At 40.0% G+C, this 20,266-nt stretch overlaps 1 protein-coding gene across 1 annotated transcript; it reads right to left on the reverse strand.

Moving 5' to 3' along the window:
* Nucleotides 1-1,143: 1,143 nt before the first annotated feature.
* On the reverse strand, nt 1,144-17,669 carry SLC35D1 (solute carrier family 35 member D1). Its single transcript, XM_075181868.1, has 12 exons — nt 17,462-17,669; nt 14,765-14,798; nt 14,596-14,682; nt 12,142-12,209; nt 9,691-9,762; nt 7,065-7,133; nt 6,612-6,714; nt 5,985-6,077; nt 4,305-4,372; nt 3,312-3,390; nt 2,990-3,072; nt 1,144-2,477 (listed from the first exon to the last, which is right to left on the reverse strand). Exons 1-12 carry the CDS (start codon nt 17,656-17,658, stop codon nt 2,369-2,371), a joined length of 1,062 nt encoding a protein of 353 aa, XP_075037969.1. The 5' UTR covers nt 17,659-17,669; the 3' UTR covers nt 1,144-2,368.
* Nucleotides 17,670-20,266: the final 2,597 nt, after the last annotated feature.

The following is a 20,266-nucleotide window of genomic DNA, read 5'->3' on the forward strand; positions in this document are numbered from 1 at the left end:
ACGGTCTGTCATGACATCACTCGTCTCTGGAATTTCCTCTAATGCCGATGGCAGACCCAGATTAATGTAACATGTCATCCTCTCTAGCCAAGTTCATCTGTAATCAGGATCTTATATTGTGTCTATCAAGGATCCTACTTGGTTCTGTGCTGTACATCAATCAGCGTGACAAGATATTGGTGGGGGGGGGGGGTAAAACCCCCTCTGTTTACTATATAGAGGGGGTTTGTTTTGGCATAAAGAGGACAAGTCCACAGGTGAGACCCTAGATACAAAGATAACAGCTACCTTAACCTGACTCAAAGGACAGACAAGACAATTCCTGGGGATTGTCTTTTTGGACTTGATTGGAAGGAAGTATTTACCCCTTGTCATCTACTACCATGGAAGAGGAAATACAGATTGCTTGTTTCTTTCACATTCCCTGTGCTTTAGCGCTTAAGTGTTGTATTTTCTCAGCCAGTGAATAGGCTTACATCAGCTGCTCCACAGTACACTTTTCAGTTGAGCGCTTGTTAAATAATAAAGTGAACATCATGACATAAAAGGTTCTTTTCATATATTTTCCCCGTAAATTAACTCTCAGACAAAGTACCTATATCAGTGTTGGCTAACCTGTGACACTCCAGGTGTTGTGAAACTACAAGTCCCAGCATACCCTTCCAGCAATAAGCTGCTATATATTGGCAAAGCATGCTGGGACTTGTAGTTTCACAACACCTGGAGTGTCACAGGTTTGCCAACACGGAGCTAGATGGCTCAAACATTGACACTTTGAAAGTCATAGCCGGCACTCAATCCATCAGGAAAAAAAAAACAAAAACACCAGGTCATTATGCTGAAATAAATGCTCTTTCTAAACTGAAAACCATCGCCCTTAATGCAGTCATCACCAGATAAGATTCATACCTAGAACACAACACAAGCTGGTCTGCTTTCAGTAAGGATTTTTAGCCCAGAACAGGCACAACACTACAAAGGGGGGGGAACCCCGATAAATAGTTTTGGGATCAGCTTGATGTAAGCACACTCTGGTGAATACACTGCATTCCACAGGCAAATATCAGAGCTCAATCAGATTGCTTATTGCACGATTCTTTAAATAAATGCTATTAAGATTTTGCAACAGATCACAAGACAAACTGAAATATATATATTTTAATGTCAAATGATTTGATCTTACATAAAATAGATATAAATGACAAAATTACAGAATACTGTCCAGAAAATAAGGCCTTGTATACTTCATGGTTTTGTTTCTATCAAAACCCATACACACACTTGTTCATCTTTACACAGGACGATGCAGAAGGGTCCTCTGCACTTGTAACAAGTTATTTACCCATTTGTAACAGACCATTGTGACTTGTTTTAACAGACTGATTTTCACATAGAACTGTGAATTCATTGGGCCAAACAGTTATAAGACAGCCCCGCATGGATGCTAAATTAACAGCAACAACCCCTATATAAAAATTAAGCCTGAATGATAAACTGTACAGATGGAATAACGGCAGTGTGGAATTTTTGTATTTTTTTTTTTTTTACTAGAAAATATTAAATTTCTATTTATTTTAGGGATAGAGGGCAGCCCAACAATAAAGCCCACAAACATATTGCTTGTAAAACTGCTATGTACAAGCTGACCTGACGGAACGAACGTTTTGTTCCATCACGTGGATGGACCAGCTTGAAGCGACAGTAACTTTCTTGACAATAGCACCACCACAAATGCAGGCTGCAAGCGGTACTGCAGCACAATCCTTTAACCGAAATGTTACCAGGACAAGCTTAATGGTTACATTTTTGTTTAGCAGCAAGAATCTTGTTGTCCAATTAAACTTTTAAAAAAAGCCATCAATGGATATTCTAGTCTTGTAACATAATACAAAATGTGATCCCCCCCATTGTGGATAAAAACACTTAAAATTGCCAATTTTCCATAAAACCCAATTCAGATTGTCTTTCCGGTCAATAGTTAGTAAAACCGCATGTTCATAATTCCAGCCAGTAACAGACTTAAAACACATCTGCTTCCTCTAATGCCACTCGCTTCAGGAGCGGACACATATCAAATTGCCAACATCTTTACATACGGATAAAAATAAAAAGGTACCGCCGCTTTGAGGCTTGACAAGAGGTGCAGGGTCTTGATAAAATGTAGCGGACGAGTTACAAAAATACTTATTGTACAGCTTTAGAATTAAATAGGTTTTTCCTAAAAACAATTCCATCTAAAAAAAAATAATAATTATATATATAAAAAGTTTTCTTCAATTAAAGAATTGTGCAAATTAGCAAGAGCTGTGCGTGTGGGCCCCGACGTCCAGAACACAGCGCTGATGGCGGAGGCAGCCTGTCCTGGCGGTCACACCGCGCTCTTTCCCTTGTTCTCCAGTTTGCCAATGGATTCCGAAGGTTTGTTCATTTGCTCTTCTGTTAAAGTTATGTAGGAATAGACCAAACTGCCAGCAATACTGAGGGAAAAGGGGAAAAAAATTATTATGGAAAATAAAATCTAAAGACATATGGCAATTTTATGAGACTGTATATAAGTGTTCATAGGACTGGCTGCAAGGAACAGACAACAACTGTCTTATAACCAGTTAACCTATCCAAAAAATTCTCGAGCATGTTCCTGAGGTTGTATAGACCTCAGCTACCAAGTGAGGTTCGCAGTGAAAAGGTTGAATTTAGCGAGGTAACATCAATGGCTATAATAGTGATAGCCAGAGTTTACAGATCACTTGGCTGAAGCAAACTCAATGTTACTAAAGGGAGAAACAGTGGAGGCCGCCATCTGACCGCGGGCTAATGGAAGGAGGACGTCCACTCAGAAGCCGCATTCTTGGTGGTTTTAAACCAATGCTCTTTTGTATGGTTATTTCTATGCAGCCTGCCCCATGTTACTCATTAATACATACAGGAACTGTGCTTAAAGAAATAACTGCTTCAAAGTGGTATACATAGAGTTAATCCGCATACATACCTGATATTTAACCCTAGGAAGTTTGCCCACGAAAATATATAATCCCCACCAAAGAACATTCCAATGTAGGTGATTAGGATATTCTGTAATCAAGAAAAAAAAAAAGTGTAAGTTCTATAAAAAGACGTATTTGGAAGACCGTATAAGATTTGTAAAAATTATTGCAGCACATTAAGATTCATAGAGGTGAAATAGCCACATAATAGCCTGCATAACAAGCTAATACACCCGTATAATTGATAACTTATTTGCCAATTGCAAACACTGTTGTGCAGGGAAAGTGGAATCGCTACCAACACGTGAGCTGTATAGTTATACTTACTTTAATGCAACCAACTATTGTGGTCGTCAGGGCAGAATTATAATGGGTGCAAAGGACCGTGGAATACATGAGAAAAAATCTGGGGGGAAAAAAAAAGCGTATTCGTTATACATAGATATTTGCACTATTATGGTATAACTACATCTTATTACAAGTGCCTAGTGGATCGTTCAGCCACACTTCTGACCCAAAAGAACATTCATACAAAGGGCGGTGAACACACGTTCACTTACAGAGAAGATCCAAACGGAAATGAAAGTGGGCCATTCATTGGGACCATAGGGACAAGATACATCCAAGGATACTAAGAGAGCTTAGTAACATTTATAATTCTGTTAAACAGTCACTATTAATGAGAGCGGTACCAGTATACTGGAAAAGGGTGAATGTAACCCCACTGCTGATAGCCATGACCTGCGATCACCTGACCACATTTACCAATTATGATCCAAAGTCAGTTATGAATAGCAATTACACAATATTGGCAGAGATAGTGTGTGGACAACATTTTCAAGTTTATCTAGAGTGTAAAAGGCAAACAAACATTGTAACCAGCATGAATTAATTATACAATCCACTCGTGTTCCAATTTTTAATAGTTCCTTGCATAGGTTTGGAAAGAGTTCCTTGCCCTTTAAACTGTGCCATTATTCCTTTGTTAGAAAAAGCTAATCATGTATTCTGTACTAGTGTCATTTCTGTGATGATTACAGTAAATCTGGTGCCCGATAAAGATGATGATATTCAGAGACACTGCAATCATCTCCCAATCCCAAGAGTTATACTACCAAACAGCTAGCAGGTGGCGCTATGGCAATGTATATTACAAACCATTAACTAATTACACAAATTGCAAATAAAGTTCAGCTTGTATATTGCTTGCCTAAAAATAAAAAACAAATAGAAACCACACACCAAATCTCATCTGCAACAGTGCAAGAAATTCCGCTTTATACAATAACACATTTGTAAACATGCATTATGATAACCTACCCCATTACACAGGAAAGTGTAAACTCAAAGATAAAGAGCTTATCATTCCAGCCTTCAAACTCCACCGCCTACGGGAATACAAAGAAAGTGGCGTTAACACAAAAACCCGCAATCCCACAGCACTACTAGAACACGGGTCACAGCATTGTTATCACATTCTATTTTTGACCTTTGTGGAGTGATATCCGCTGACAGAGGCAACGTCTCGTCAGAGCTGGGATCAATGATAAAATGTGCACAGGTTTGAAAAACCACAAGTCTAATACAGCCAAACTGTTTTATATACAACCAAGATCTAGCCAATGGATAGTCGCCAATGAATATATGGTTACCCCTGAATTGTGACATGAATGTGTTTACACATTGGCTGGGAATCCTTGCTCCAAGGTCTGTATACGATGATCACGTTTCCTCACTATTGGAAGGTAATATGCAGCAGTAACCGCCTACGTCTACAAATGTTTCAGAAATAACGCTCCAGATTGTAACAAAATGTAACACAGCTAAATACACCTTGAATCAGGGAAACTCTGCATTAGACAGACCACAACTACATCACTTCGTTCAATTCAAGTCACCTCATTATGTATGTCTCAACATATACACAGGTGTGACCATCAAGTTTAGTCCCAGGTACTATGAGGAGCTCTGCTAAACAATTTAATGAGGAGAGGGTTTTATTTTGCTTTTTATTTTATTTATTTTTATTATAAGATGTGCTTTGGAATATTTCAGACCACTGTAGGTATTCCAGCAGATAATTTGGGGTTAGGATAGACTTAATCAGATGGTTAATAAGGTCCGCTTAACAATTAGAATGCACATTCCAGAAACAATACGCTTGCAAATAAAAATATAAAATTAAACAGGTATTAAACCCATTCCGCAGCATAACTAATGGGATAGGTAACATTTTGCTTTAATAGACTAATACAATAAACCAATTTAGAGGAGGCACTAAGAACGTAACTTGGAGACATTAAGGTCACGCAGTTGAGAACAGAACAGTTTTGTTTTGCTGGGTTGTGTCGTTATTACTGGCTACGCACACACACTCTTCACTACCTCCCCCCGACACAAAGCCCACATTATACTGCCGCTACAAGGACACAAATGTGTCTACACATTCCAGGCAGGAAATCCAGCTGGTTAACTGTGATCAGGAATCCCACTGAAAGCAGCGCTTCACCTACTGCTTCCCACAGGACCAGCGATCTTGTTTTATTAGAAACGTTCTTACATTTTACCAAATGAACACATCCCACAGCTCTGTAGGTCTGGCTTTATTTCCATTGAACAGCGCACGTTTACATACAGGGTATTTTCTGTTCAATGCCATCGGCTCCACTATGCAAATGAGGTGGAAGAGACGGAATTTGGGGTATTCTAATTATGTTAATTGAAAGGTCCATATAAATTAGGTTTTTGAACTAGAATCAATGCGGTTTAAAACAAAAAAAAAGTTTTAAATAGTCTTTAGAGACAATGTAACTCACGACAGGTTGTTATGGACAAAAGAAAACATTTGTTTATATTACAGCTTTGATCAAATGTACTATTTACTATTATAGAAGGTGTTTGTGTTACCTATGGAAAGCACTGATTGAGCGACTTCCATTTCTGTATTGCTAATAAAACAGGTCATAAGTAATATTACAGATCCATTGACACGGGTCTCACCTTATGGATATCCCCAGTGAAATAGGCAATAGCCAACGTTGGTATAATCATGAACAACGCATTGTAGTAAAGCAGGCCGTACTTTCCAAGTTCCTGAAAAAAATGTTACAGGGCATGTAAAACATAATAAACTCACAAGTACTCACTCATCCTAGGGTGGGAGTGAGCAGATATCGGTCTTGATAAACGTAACAATTTATAAGAGAAGAACCTGATGAATACTGTCGTTACTCTGTCTAGTGTCCTAGTCCCTTATTGTATTCAGTATTCATCTCCTGCTCGGATGTGACCGCTGTTTATTAGCCAATCAGATCAGCAGGTCCCCAATACCGGCAGAGAATGGAGAGGGCGGCTGCGATCTGTCCGCGGGTGACGGGCAGAGTAATGATACGAGGAGGGGGGAATGGAGACAAGTCGATGGTCACAGACACGTCATGAATAGAGCAAGTGCCACAATAGAGACTGGAGAATGGGTGGGTATTCTACCCTTGTAAGCGGAGCAGGTACTCTAGATGCCGGCGGGGAGGGAGGGTGTTTATAAGGGCTTATAGGTCCTTTAAAACATTTACTACCGAATATAAATGTCTATATTCCTAGAGGGTCCAGCACATTCCAGTTGCCGATTACCTTGGAATCCAGCTTCTGTTTCACATAGGCGCCATTGGCTGCTGTCAAGACATCGTTAACCAGGATGAATATGTAACCTTCAAGGTCAAACGCCAGATCAGCGCTACATGAGGGAGCAGGAAAGAACCCCATTAACAGACGTCACATTAACCAAACAGGGTATTTAAATACACATTAATCCGGATTTTATATTTCCTTTCTAGCGGTCCAATGTAAACAGTAAGACAATTGTGCATAATGTTTGTGTCGCAGGACTTTAATAGCAGACTTGGTGGCACCATTATAGAAGCTAGAAAGAGACGCCATGCCATTCTGTACAGTGCCATTGTTTCCTTCTCGGGTACCATAATCTCATTGCCTGCCACAAACAGCCAATCTTGGTCACATTGGATAGAAAATTTAACGCAAGCTTTAGCCGAGCGGCACTTTGTGTCCTTACAAGTTTCCACTCACCTGGCAGCAATGAAGGCCCCGATTATCATTGCGAATACTGTCATCTGAATACCGCGAGAAAACTTTTTCCTGTGTAGAGAAACAAAACAGGGTTATAGTCAATACACCACCACAAATATTAAATATTAATAGGGGTTACTTTCTTGTGGACCACCTTGCATGATGCTTAAAAATAAATACAACTTTCATAAGGACATATTTTCCAAACTCCTAGAGTTGCTTGGTATAAAAACACTACGGTGGCCACGTTAGGCCATACCTCTTCCATGTCAGTGTTACATTTCTTCCTCTATCTCATTGACAGACAGACATCACACCAATCACAGAGGACCTAGCACCAGCTCCGCCCCTTTGTACAAGTTTCCCATCACATGACAGGTGGAGACAGCCGTCTCTTCTCCGGTTATAAAATAAAATTAAACTTTTTTATTTTGTTTTCTTTACTAATTTGAAATGAAAGCAAGCTTACCAAAACATTTAATTGAGGTAATTGCAATTTTATTTTTTGCAAAAAAAATACAAAAAATTGTTATAAGGACTATACCGCCTACACGTGAAATAGGATCAGATGTGCTTATACAATATAGGATATCAAAGTATTCTATACATAAAAAAAAACAAAACAAAAAAAAAAAAACACTTTACAAAACAGAAGTGTGCAAATAAAATAATTTGAAAGTATTATATAATATACACAGTGCAGGCAGCCATATTGTCAGTCGAACCAATATTCAGAAGCATGCAGCTAAGAGGAAAGCATGAGGAACGAACGACATCAATGAAACACGTAGCGCACTCATAGGCTGCATTAATTTATTGCTCAACTTGATACTTCTATCCTCTACCCCTCCCCCAATTACCGATGGTTTATTATGAAACAAGATTTCAATTTGGGAGTTTTAGAATAGAGCTCTATTTACAGGATATTAAGGGACATGTAATGTTATTTTCTGTAGAGCTATTTAACAGATCACAAGTATTGTAAATTCACTATTTTGCCAATAATAATGGTTATAGGTAAAAGGCACAATTATGTGATGCTTTCAATCCTGAAAAGTACCTAAAACCTAAAAACAGTCTGGCCCACGCCCTCAGCCTTGGCTCCTACAACCCGATTCTCTGCCAGGGAACGTGCACATACAACCTCTGGGCGCAGGACAGAAAGATCATTTAGTGCAGAGCTGAGATGAACAGTCCAAGTCAATGTGCCGGAGGGGTGCACAATTTAGTAACATGAGCAGGACAGGTTTCCGGGATCCTCAAATGAACTGAACGTTCTTTGAATATAGTAGTTGCAGCCAATTATACCAGTGTGTAATGTAACACGAAGTTATGTTATACCCTAACTTTATTCATGGGAACGTTATAAATTCTAATTACTCTTCTGTGCTGTTTGAATTGTATTTTAGCTGGTCAAAAAAGGGAAGACTCACTATGGGGTTTGTCTGTCCCTAAACATTGGACAGATATTTTGCGGACTGAACCAATACTGCAGAGAATGCAAAAAAAAATAATTTAAATAAGGAAAGAGGAACCTAAACTCTGCACATAATATTCCCACTATCTGCAAAACTACAAGAGAAAACGTACTAAAAAGGACAGATCGCTTCTGGCGGAGGGGATGACATTCTTGTGCTTTTATTGGTAATAATTAGGCTTTAAAAGATAACAAAGTGAAGCGTTAAAAATAATAACGCACAGTAAAATCTGGTATTTGGAGTCCATGGAAAAAAATCTCATAACATCTAAACAAGAAAACCCACAAATTCTCCCTAATTTGGAGTTCATATACAATAGTTCCCACCACCTGACTAAATTCAGAGTATACATCAGCCTTCTTCTTGTGAACAGTATCGAGTACGCTAATCGCTGCTTATTATTTTGCTCTGTCTGTCATTAGGGGTCTCGGGCTAGGTTTCAATCCCCCCCCCCCCCCCCTTCTCCTTATACATCTCCTTTATCACCATATACACTGTCACATCCCCCCCCCCTTCTCCTTATACATCTCCTTTATCACCATATACGCTGTCACATCCCCCCCACATCTCTTAAAAGTTTTGCACCCGTTCCTTGACAATGTATACTATATACCCATTTATGTTATGTAAATGTCCTATTTGGGATAGATCTTATTTATAATCCGTACTGTCTTTTGTTTATGTTCACTTTGGACCATGACAGATATTTGTTTATTGTGTGATGAAAATTTACAAATAAACTTAAAAAAAAAAACCAGATATTTCCTAATTGGTAGCAGCAAACTGTGACAATAGTATGATAATACCAGCTCACACAAAGCTGCGAGAATCAGTGGTTCGCTGCTTAGTGACCAAATTATATAACATGGTAGAGCCCAAACATTACTAGAAGCGATATTTGAATGAACCAAATCGGACACCAGTTATCTTGCTAATATTCAGCAAAGTAGTAACATTTCAGAGGTTCATGGTCCTTTAAAACAAATAAATATAAAGGGTCTATTAGAAACACTTGTACGGTTATACAAGTTGGCCAACACCTGTGGCTAGACAACTGGGATAGCTGGAGCAGCAGGATCCTGCTGAGCTAGAACACCAGAAAGTATCATAGAGCTCTTGGTACAAACCTTACATAGACAGACACTTACTTCAGCAAGAACCCTTCAGCCATCATTGTAAACAAGATCGAGAAGCGTCGGAGAACGGTGAACATTGGGAGACTGCAAGATGAAAACAGACATACTGAGCGTTAGCCAATGATTCACATTATACAATTGTACAAGTCGATTCTAGACCGACAAGTAGCAATGTGTATTAATCTGTAATGTTGGTGGTAACATAATGTCATGGTTAGAAGTTGTAATTGTGTCCACTTTACTTCATCTCTGTCCATATCGATCAGTTTCAGTAATGGTAACACTAATTTCTTAAAGCAAACCGTAAAATCTTAAGACCACTTGAAGTCATTAAAAAAAAAAAAAAAAGGTATTATATATGTATACACACACACACACACACACACACACACACATATACATATATATACATATACATATACACATATATATATATATATATATATATATATATATATACACACACATACATACATACATTTCAGGAACATCTGAATTTAAGCTGCAAGTTAACTCAGGAGGTTGTGTCAGGGACATCTCTGCTTTCTGCCATATTTTCAAGCCTTTCCTGACCCAGCCACACAGTGTCATACACCGCCCCAATTATGTCACTTTTATTGGCGTTATCGCCAACTATTATGACTGGATCATCTCACCTTAATAAGACTGAATGCTCTAAGTAGACAAGAATTGGTTTTACTACTCGTATAATCAAATTCTAAAGCATGTTCACTTTACTGTCCATTAAATAAGAGTTTGATTATGAGGGAGGGTTTTCCTATACACTGACATCTCACTTAAACCCACTGGAAGACAGATCCTGAATTAACTGATTTCAGGACAATAGCTTACACTCATACATAGTGAGTGTAGGATGTTGGATATTCAAATCTGCACTTTTAGTACCTTCTACAACTACATTTCTCTGACCACCACAATGTGACTCGATATATCATCAACTACTTCTCCTATAGACCTTGTCCAGCAAGATATTTTTTATTTTTTGTAAGCACAACAAACTTCCAGCCACCTAGACTCTGTACAGTTCCATGATTATCCGTCACCTCCATCACTAATAGAGAGTCTGACCTGCATAGAAAACTGCCTTCACCTCAAAGCCTTATCTATAAACATTTAGTTCTGATAAGAACCCAAACATTTGTGCATAATCCCAGATAAAAGAGGTACACAGCTGTGAATGTTATCTACCAAGTAGCATTATGGGAAAGTTACCAACATGGTGCAGAGGAAAGAAAGACTTTATACTTCCAACTCAAGGAGGATTCTATTTAAAAACAAGGGGGGGGGGGGGGGGGGGGGGGGAGTTCTACACCAAAACACTGTTTAATAGTCTAAAAACCATCCCCCATCCACATCCTAGCATCTGGGGGTAGTTGGCTGAACAGGGCGTCCCAGGGCAGGGCTGGACAGGAGTCATGTGATCATCTCACATCCCATTGTTCTAAATCTTGTGATGGGCCTGGAAGGGGGGGGGGGGGTTCATAGACCTTTGGAGGATTATGTAAAATATAGGAGTAGCTATTGTGGCACTAGCTACAAAATGGGTTTTATAGCCAAAGAATTTTTGCACGTGTGACAAGGAACCAGGAACTTACATAAATCATAAAGGCAATTAAACAGTGGAGGTGTCTGCGTTGTGACATTAATGCACGTTAAATAAACCATCTGCCTGTGGGCATTCCTGGAAGTAGTGTCTTTAGACATCTTAGAACCTGGAGCAAAAGTAAACCTACAATTTCCTGGAAAATGATTAATGTATCCAACATGTGTTTTACACGGTGTAATGACAAACACATGTACATACATACATTCATCACAGCGACCAGCCCTACACTAGACAAATAGTAGTGTGACCACCACTATTCGTGTAAGAGGCGTGGATTCATACCCCAGAGTCAATCGGGATTGCTTCTATCAGTTCTACAAACTTGATGAAGGAGACAAAGAAGCGACCAATAAAGTTTATTCATATTCTGAACAGAGCTACAAGCTATGCCTATCATAGGCACTGCCATGCTGTAGATAATTAAAATACCACTAACCCCGCCTCAAATACATTGTCTGCGCTAAAAGTCCCCACACATTGACAAACCGACGTTTAACATACAATTGCTAAGCAGATGAAAGCAAATTGCAGTTGACCTTTTGAATGAACGATGAACAGTATTTTTCATAAGTTCACAGACAGGAAGTCTACTGTGCATAGGGGAACACCCCCCACACACACCATAAAAACTCTAAAACCCTGTTTGCTTTTAATCTAGTTTTTTTTTATTTAAAGGCAACTTGTATTTAAGACACAGCACCTCTATTTTGCATAAAAGATTCAAGATCAATCCTCAGGTTAAAACTCTAGTCTATGTACGGATGAATTAACTGCATTTTAATCTGGCGCCAGATTCTTTATACAGGAGAAAACAGATTTAAGTGCATTAAACTTACTTTAGTTTCTTTGTGCTGAACAGACCGGTTATTTGATTTCCAAAATACAGGAGAGGTAGTGGAAAAGTCTGGAAGAAAGCAAAAATGGGATTATTTGGAAGTCAAATTACTTTGACGATATAGATCTATGCATCCTGCCATAAGATCAGAAAAAGTGAAGGGTCTTAAGAAAATATAGAAATCTCAGTCTGTAAGTAACCCGTATGAATGGTAACGTACACTCCCAGTTATGTCTTGTCCGCTATGTAAATAAACTGGAATTATCCTCTAGTCTGACTGGTTTTTACATTGTACTACATGTTACTATATTTCCAGTCTACACACAGACGTATGGCACCAAGGTTCTACATTCTTTGCAGTCATTTAATACCTCGAGAAAATTCAGCTTCTGTTCTATATCTGTAAATGACAGATCTAGGAAATCTAATTTCAGCTTCAGTCTCCTTTAAAGTACTCCCATCAGTCCTTGCTGAAAACAGGTTTGAATACAAATTTTACAATTACAGAGGAGATGCAATACATTGTACGATAGCCAAAATCATCGTGCACTCGCTTCATCTAGGACGAACGCAAGAAACTCTCGAGTCTTAACCAGTTTAACTCCTAGCAGTTGGAGAGCTACAAGAGCTCAAACTTGTCTTAGAAACGACAGACTTGGGGGCCAATGAATGCATCGCAGATTTACACAGATTTTGACGGCCATATTTAAAATTACAATTTAATTAAAAAGCAAAAACTGGTCTGCAAAATGAGTTTATTCAACAAAACTTGTGTTTGATACATGTACCCCTTCAACTTAAGCCCCCAGTCAACTCAGATTGTTTAGAGACAAACAATGTCAAACGGGCAGCACGGTGGCCAAGTGGTTAGCACTTCTGCCTTACAGCGCTGGGGTCATGAGTTCAATTCCCGACCATGGCCTTATCTGTGTGGAGTTTGTATGTTCTACCCATGTTTGCGTGGGTTTTGCGCCAGGTGCTCTGGTTTCCTCCCACACTCCAAAAACATACTGGTAGGTTAACCGGCTGCTATCAGATTGACGTACGCGCGCGCGTGTGTGTGTGTGTGTGTGTGTGTGTTAGGGAATTTAAACTGTAAGCTCCAATGAGGCAGGGACTGATGCGAATGAGTTCCCTGTACAGCACTGCGGAATTAGTGGTGCTATATAAATGGTAATAATAATAAATGATGGCTACGGTGTAGTGCAAAATCCTCTGAGAGGATCAAGTGATTCAATTTGCCCAAGTACAACAAAATTTCTGCAGAACGGTGCAAACACAAAACAAGATTTAAAGGATATAAAAAATAATGCAACTTGCCTATTGTAAAAGAACTGATACCATTATAAACACGTGCAAGTATCAGGACCTGCTCAGCATGTTTGAATGAGTGATTGTGGAGGGTGGGAATGTTATGTGTACACACTGTCTGCCTATCGGATTCTCCAGGCTGTCGCTCAGTATTAATCACTGATAATAGGACTGTGTCTGTGTTCTTTACCCATAGGACAAAAACACATTTCTACCTGCAGACAATAGGTCCCCTGCAGAGGTTTATTCATGCTGGATTGTGTCTATACATACAAAACAAGGCCACAGTCTCAGGCTACATATTGAGACAATGAGGAGTCATTAAGTAAATGCAAGATTTTCAGCAGCACAAAAAGGGATGTAAACGTTTCTACCTTGAGGCAATTGGTGAAAGATGTCATACTGTCCTAGGCAATATCGGTGATTCAACTGGTTTGAGAATTACAGGAGCGAAACAAACACTATTAGCTGCCGTTAATTTTATTTTTACCCAATTATGAATATTGCATCTCAGTCTCCTTCCACCAACCCCAGAACCTATGTGACGTTCTAGGTCAGCGATTGGCAACGAGTAGCCAGTGGCCCTCTATGGCTTCCACTGCGGCCCCCAGCTCCTTTCTGCTTTATATTATCAGATTTATTTGTTATAATGTGTAAGACTTGTGTAAAATTCCTCCTAAATTGTTATTACAGACAAGGTCTCTTTCCATGACTAAATGTATTTTTATAAACTTCATGCTCAGATTTCGGGTAATCTGCGGCCCTTTTCAAGGTTAGAGGGCCGCACCTCACGGCCCTCGAAGTGCATCAGGTTGTCCATCACCGATATGGACCAATCAGGGGCTGAGGTTCCAAAAGAGTAATTTCATTGTGGAAGATTGGCGAACACATTAACGTTACCAAACATGCACTGTAACCCAGAGCAGCCTATCAGACCTCAGCATTTCTCAAGACTAATAAAAGCTAATTTCTGATTGGTTGCTTGTGATTGCCTCACAGTTGTGCTTCTTACAATACATTAAAGGAACCACACTGTCCTAACAGTTCTACCACATATAGTTCACAGTTGCACAGAGCATAATTCACTTTACTATAACTCTATAGGTTATCACAGCACCAGGGGAGGGGGGACGACGACACTGACCTTTCGAGGTATGTGCCTGTCAAAGTCAGGGAAATGTACCACCCTCACAGCCTTTCCCACCCAGAGCACAACCACCGTCGCCAGCATCTGTAAGAAACACAAGAGCAGTCAGTGTTATTCAGCAATCCCAGCGAATGCTGCGTCATGAGCTGGGAGTTTCATTACTGACCTGGCCAAGTCCAACACATAGTGAGGATGGAAACCTGCAAGAGAACAAAGTGACATTATTCACTCGGCACTGCACGCACACACGTGTGGAGAGTAGCTGGCATGTGGGGGTTAGATCACATCTGCTTTCTAGTAGAGGAACAAAGCAGCAGAGATGATTAGGGGGATGTAACATGAGTGGACAAGTCCAGGGTCAGGAATGTGAGCAGAGGATCAGATGGTATTTGAGGTAAGAGTTACAGAGACTCTGTAGAAAGGGGCTAAACCAGACAGCGTGGGACTATGTAACACTTATAACCTACATATTACCCAGCAACTCTACATAACGAAGAAGGGAGTTTGGATGAGCTGAAATTGCCAACAGATCTGGGGGTACATTTACTAAACTGCGGTTTGAAAAAGTGGAGATGTTGCCTATAGCAACCAATCAGATTCTAGCTGTCATTTTGCAGAATGCTCTAAATAAATAACTAGAATCTAATTGGTTGCTATAGGCAATATCCCCACTTTTTCAAACCCGCAGTTTAGTAAATATACCCCCTGGTATTTCAGCAAGTTACTTAAAGGATTGTGATAATTTAAAACTAGCAAATAAATCAATGAGATCTATAGATAGGCATTGTGGTGTTATGGCAAACCTGAATAACACAAATATATTATGCAAAATTACACCATACAGGGTCAACAATTAAAAAGAATAAAATAATCTTCAAGATATAAAAGGACAATGATCGGCTGTGTGAGGAGACGGTGCCAAATTAAATAGAACTCATAAGCGACCCCTTTAAAGTACGCCTATGGTCTATACACAGTGGAGGCAGCCATATTTATGGGCTGAACCAGTATCCATGGTAAGGCAGCCTATCAATGTGCAAGAAAGTAGTGACATCACAGAAACATGAGGAAAGTTGTTATAGCCCACAGAATGGCTGCTTCTATTGGACGTTATTTACAAATAGCAACAAAGCCAAAGTACAGCACAAAATACAGCTCAATTTGCACAGGTTCATCCAGACCAGGCCTGGCCAACCTGCGGTTCTCCAGGTGTTGTGAAACTACCAGTCTCCACATGCCTTGCAGCTACCAGTGGGCTAAGAATGCTGGGACTTGTAGTTTCACAACACTTGGAGAGGGCTGGTCCAGAGTCACACCAAGGCAAATGGGTTTGGGGAAGCACATTTGCATTGATCAATGAAAGAAGACTGGCTGAGTGCAGATCCCCCTTGCAAAAGCACAACCATCATCATCATTTATATAGCGCCACAGGTTCCGCAGCGCTGTACAGAGAACTCTTTCACACCAGTCCCTGCCCCATTGGAGCTTACAGTCTAAATTCCCTAACACACAGACAGAGAGACTAGGGTCAATTTTGATAGCAGATGTTTTATTTTCCAGAGCAACATTGTCAAAACAGTAAAGGAGTGGAGGACGACATTTTTAGAGGCGTTTAGCTGCAAAATGGTTTAAAGTTAGCACCAGCTCAGAGGTGGTGGAGATTGAAAAGCATTTTTGCCCTGAAGCAAACAGAATTGAAGCCAACATGGTAACTTTGCAACGTCGGAGTGCTAATATGGGTTAGGGAAAAATTGGGACATTGCAAAAAAGGAAAATAAAAAAAAAAGTGAACAGAAGACAGATGCAATTAAGAATCGATACAAATGCCTGCAATGAGAGTCAATCCACATAATAAAAGTAGATTGAGTCTGATAACCAGGCCATAAACAAATTACAAGCACTGAACAACTGCCTGGAATAATATTCCCACACCATGTAAATACAAGAAGAGCAGATTAGGAACAAGTTAAAAAAAAAAAAAAAACACAAATCCATTTGATACAGAAGTACAGGAGATGAATGAGCTAATCCCACAGACAGGCCACAGCCAGCACTTAAAAATATAACTTGTCGCAACATGAGGGACAATAGCACGTTAATAATAGACCATCACTGCATCCTGAGGTGTAGGCTAATCATAGTACCATCAGTAATGAAGCCCCTATATACATAAACATGGAGAACCCCAGACATTCACAGCATCATCACAGCCTGTGAAGGCAGACCCAACACACATTAAGATTACATGGTAACACAAACATATCACTAAATGTATGTAGACCTCCACATCAACCACTGCAATCTTAGCAGCACTGGAAAGAGTTAATACAACGGGAAGCTCCTGCAGACATACAGAGAGTCAGGGGACCATAGTCACAGACCCCAGACCTGTCACAATAACAGCCAAACAAAAAAGAGGGGTAGCAAAAAGCAAATCACAGAAAACACACAAAAGCTCTCCTTACCATCCATCTTTACAGTAACGGCAGTAAAGTCCAGCAAAGGCAATTAGGTAAAGGATTATTAATATGGAAATTATTAACATAGCATCACTGCAATAATAATATATTAATTGCAATATTATCAGGGGGTAAAAAGTATAATAAAGACCCCCTGATTGCAGTTACACCAGGGAGGTAGAGTTAATACCCAGGCCCTCAGTGCATGTGATTCCTGCTACAATGTAACTGAATAGAACGGTCAACATGATACAATGTAACAATAGAACGTTCAGCATGATACAATGTAACAGATATAAGCTCATTGATAGCACTGATGAGAGGTAATGATTACACACAGTCCCCGGCAGCCCCCACCTCCCTCCACCCCGCACCCTGGACTCTGCCCCCGGCTCCCTCCGCACCTGTGGCCGCTCAGAACGCTCTTGTTCACCACGACGATCAAGAAGGAGCTGAGCCCGTAGAAGGCGGCCGCCAGCAGCTTGATGCACACGGTCATCGCTTCGGCCTCCATCCCCAAACCCTCATCCCCGTGTGCGGGGGGCCGCGGGGCGGCAGCTGCTTTATCCCGGGCATGCTGACGTCTGCTCACTTCCGCCATGGCTCAGGAGAGGGGCGTGACTGAGAGGAGGGGACCAATGACACTGGACGGGGCACTGGGGGGGCGTGGTTAGACATCTGCCTAAGGATGTGATGAGGTGGGCGGGGCAACGTCCGCAGAGGGAGGAGTAGGACTCTGTTCTGGGCGTGGTGGACGCTGTGACACGCCCCCTTGTGGGTGGAGTCGTAACCAGCATGATTCCTATGCCTGTAATAATAAAGATTGGGGAGATAGGAGCTGCTCTGTCTATTGTGTGGAACTACAAGTCCCAGCATGCACTGCCAGCTCTCTGATTGCATTATTTACAGAAATGTATTATCATATACTAAGGAAATCCTTCTCATTTATTATATAGGTGTTAGGAGTTGTGATACATTGTTGCTGGGTTTGTGGAAGTATGAATTCTTTGGAGCCTATTTATCATCATCATCAACATATATTTATATAGCACCAGCAAATTCCGTAGCGCTTTATAATTTATGGAGCCTTAAACCATGCTAGTAAATCATGAAGCCATAAATCATGTCTGTTCTCCATGGTACAGGCCAAATTAAGGTATGGGGCAATTTGAAAGCCTAATGCAGGAGATATTACCTGAATTAGGCAAACTGCTGCATAATACCACAGTCACCATTATTATCAATGGGGATTGTGGCCTGGAACAATTTTTCAAGCTCTAATAAGCTTAGTTTTTCGGGGCTTGACCCAGATAGCTAAAGCTAGGTACACACTACAGAATTTTCCAACAACTTTTTATGCAGATCAATTTTACATGCAATTGATGTTCCGATCGCTCGGTCCATGGACTGCACACACACTAGCCTTGTTTAGGATGATAAAGGGAAGAGCGGACGTCCCTTTAGCGACTTTTTACAGCCATGTTGTCGTGAGCAATGACTGTAATTTCGTACCCACTGTTGTGGATCGGTCGGAAGTTTATACACACTACACAGCGGAAACAAGATTGGAACGAAAATATTAAACGGTACGACCAACCAAATGAGGCGACAATCGTCCATTTGGGCAGACTTTCGACCATCGTGTCACTACACACACTGACCCGACTTTTGAACGAGCGGTCGTATGTCGGCTGATTGAGCCGATTATTGGACGAAAACCGTGTAGTGTGTACCCAGCTTAACACCATCTGAAGCTGGAGTTAAATGACTCTGCTCATGCACTGAACTATGATGGGTCATAAATAGACCCCTTAGAATTCACCAGAAGACAAAAAGACTGGATATAAACCGAATACACAAGTTGATCTAAACAAATATTAAGGACTCATATATAGTATATGTAGTAAAGTTTCCATAACATGTTGAAGTTCCAATTAACACAAGCTATTGTTCTCTGATGTCAGCCCTTCCATGGTTGACAACATTATAAAATAGTTTATGGGGACACTTTGCTGCACAACCTGCGAAATACTGTTTTGGTGACCTTAGAGCACTACAATCACCATCATGTCATGTTTCCTCAATTTGATTATAGCGTGTTATTTGCATTTTAATTGTTAATTATTTGTTATAGCTGTGTAGGTTACATACCCATATTATTTTAATTGAATAAGCAGCAGCTGCATAATTAAATAAATAGCAGATCATTGCATTTTAAATTCTCATTTCAACACATATTACTCATAGTTGCTTACTATCTCTCAATGTCTGGTAGACTCCAGAATCATACAGACACCCGAAGGAGCAGTTACATCTTCTGAAAGCATTGTTATCTGACTGCTAGTTAGGTGGGGAATGAGACGGGATGACGCAAATTGCATCAATAAACCTCCCAACTTGGTGGTCACTAAGGATCTGATTCATGTTCGAATTGACATCCGTTTGCGTAGCGTATCTTGTGTGATTCCGCACTGCGCAGGCCCAAAAAACGGTCTTTACGCCAATGAGCGCATTTACAGGTAACTCCTATCCGCATGCATCTGACACTTGCAACCTCTAACAGCTTGAGATGTGGAACGGGGGTGGGAAGGGCTGACTAACGTGCGCCATGTGCAGTAATGGCGTGCCAACACATACGCGGCCAATTCAAATCCTGTGTTTATTGTAAGTACGTTTGCCAGATGATAGTGATGACTGACACAGCATTTCCTGTGAATTAAAAATCACACATATGCTTCCCAGTAGCTATCGCAGCACTGTATGCTTTTAAGATTTACTAGCAAAACACACTGTATGCACTGTACGCATTGCAGAGTTATTTAGTTACTTAATGTAAAATAGTTTCTGAAAATAAAATAAAATATAGATTATATTTGAAACAATTTTTGTTATTATTATTATTATTATTATTATTATTATTATTAATAATAACAGTTGTTATTTTAATTTCTGATAAGATAAATGTTTTGTACTTTCTGATGTGAAATTATTGTACATACTCATGTAAACTTCAGTCTGTTACGGCAAGTATTGTTTATAACTACCGTATTTCCACCCATAGTCAAATAGTTAAGTATCCCAATTATAAAGCACTATATAAATAAAAGATGATGATCTTAAGAGACATTTTGGTTTGAAAACGAACAGAACTACTTTTAGAAATCTTGCATTTACCCCTACTTTTATGTTGTTTCCACTCTCTGCGTGTG

This window comes from Mixophyes fleayi, chromosome 8 (genome assembly GCF_038048845.1).
Source record: "Mixophyes fleayi isolate aMixFle1 chromosome 8, aMixFle1.hap1, whole genome shotgun sequence".
NCBI classification, from domain to species: domain Eukaryota; kingdom Metazoa; phylum Chordata; class Amphibia; order Anura; family Limnodynastidae; genus Mixophyes; species Mixophyes fleayi.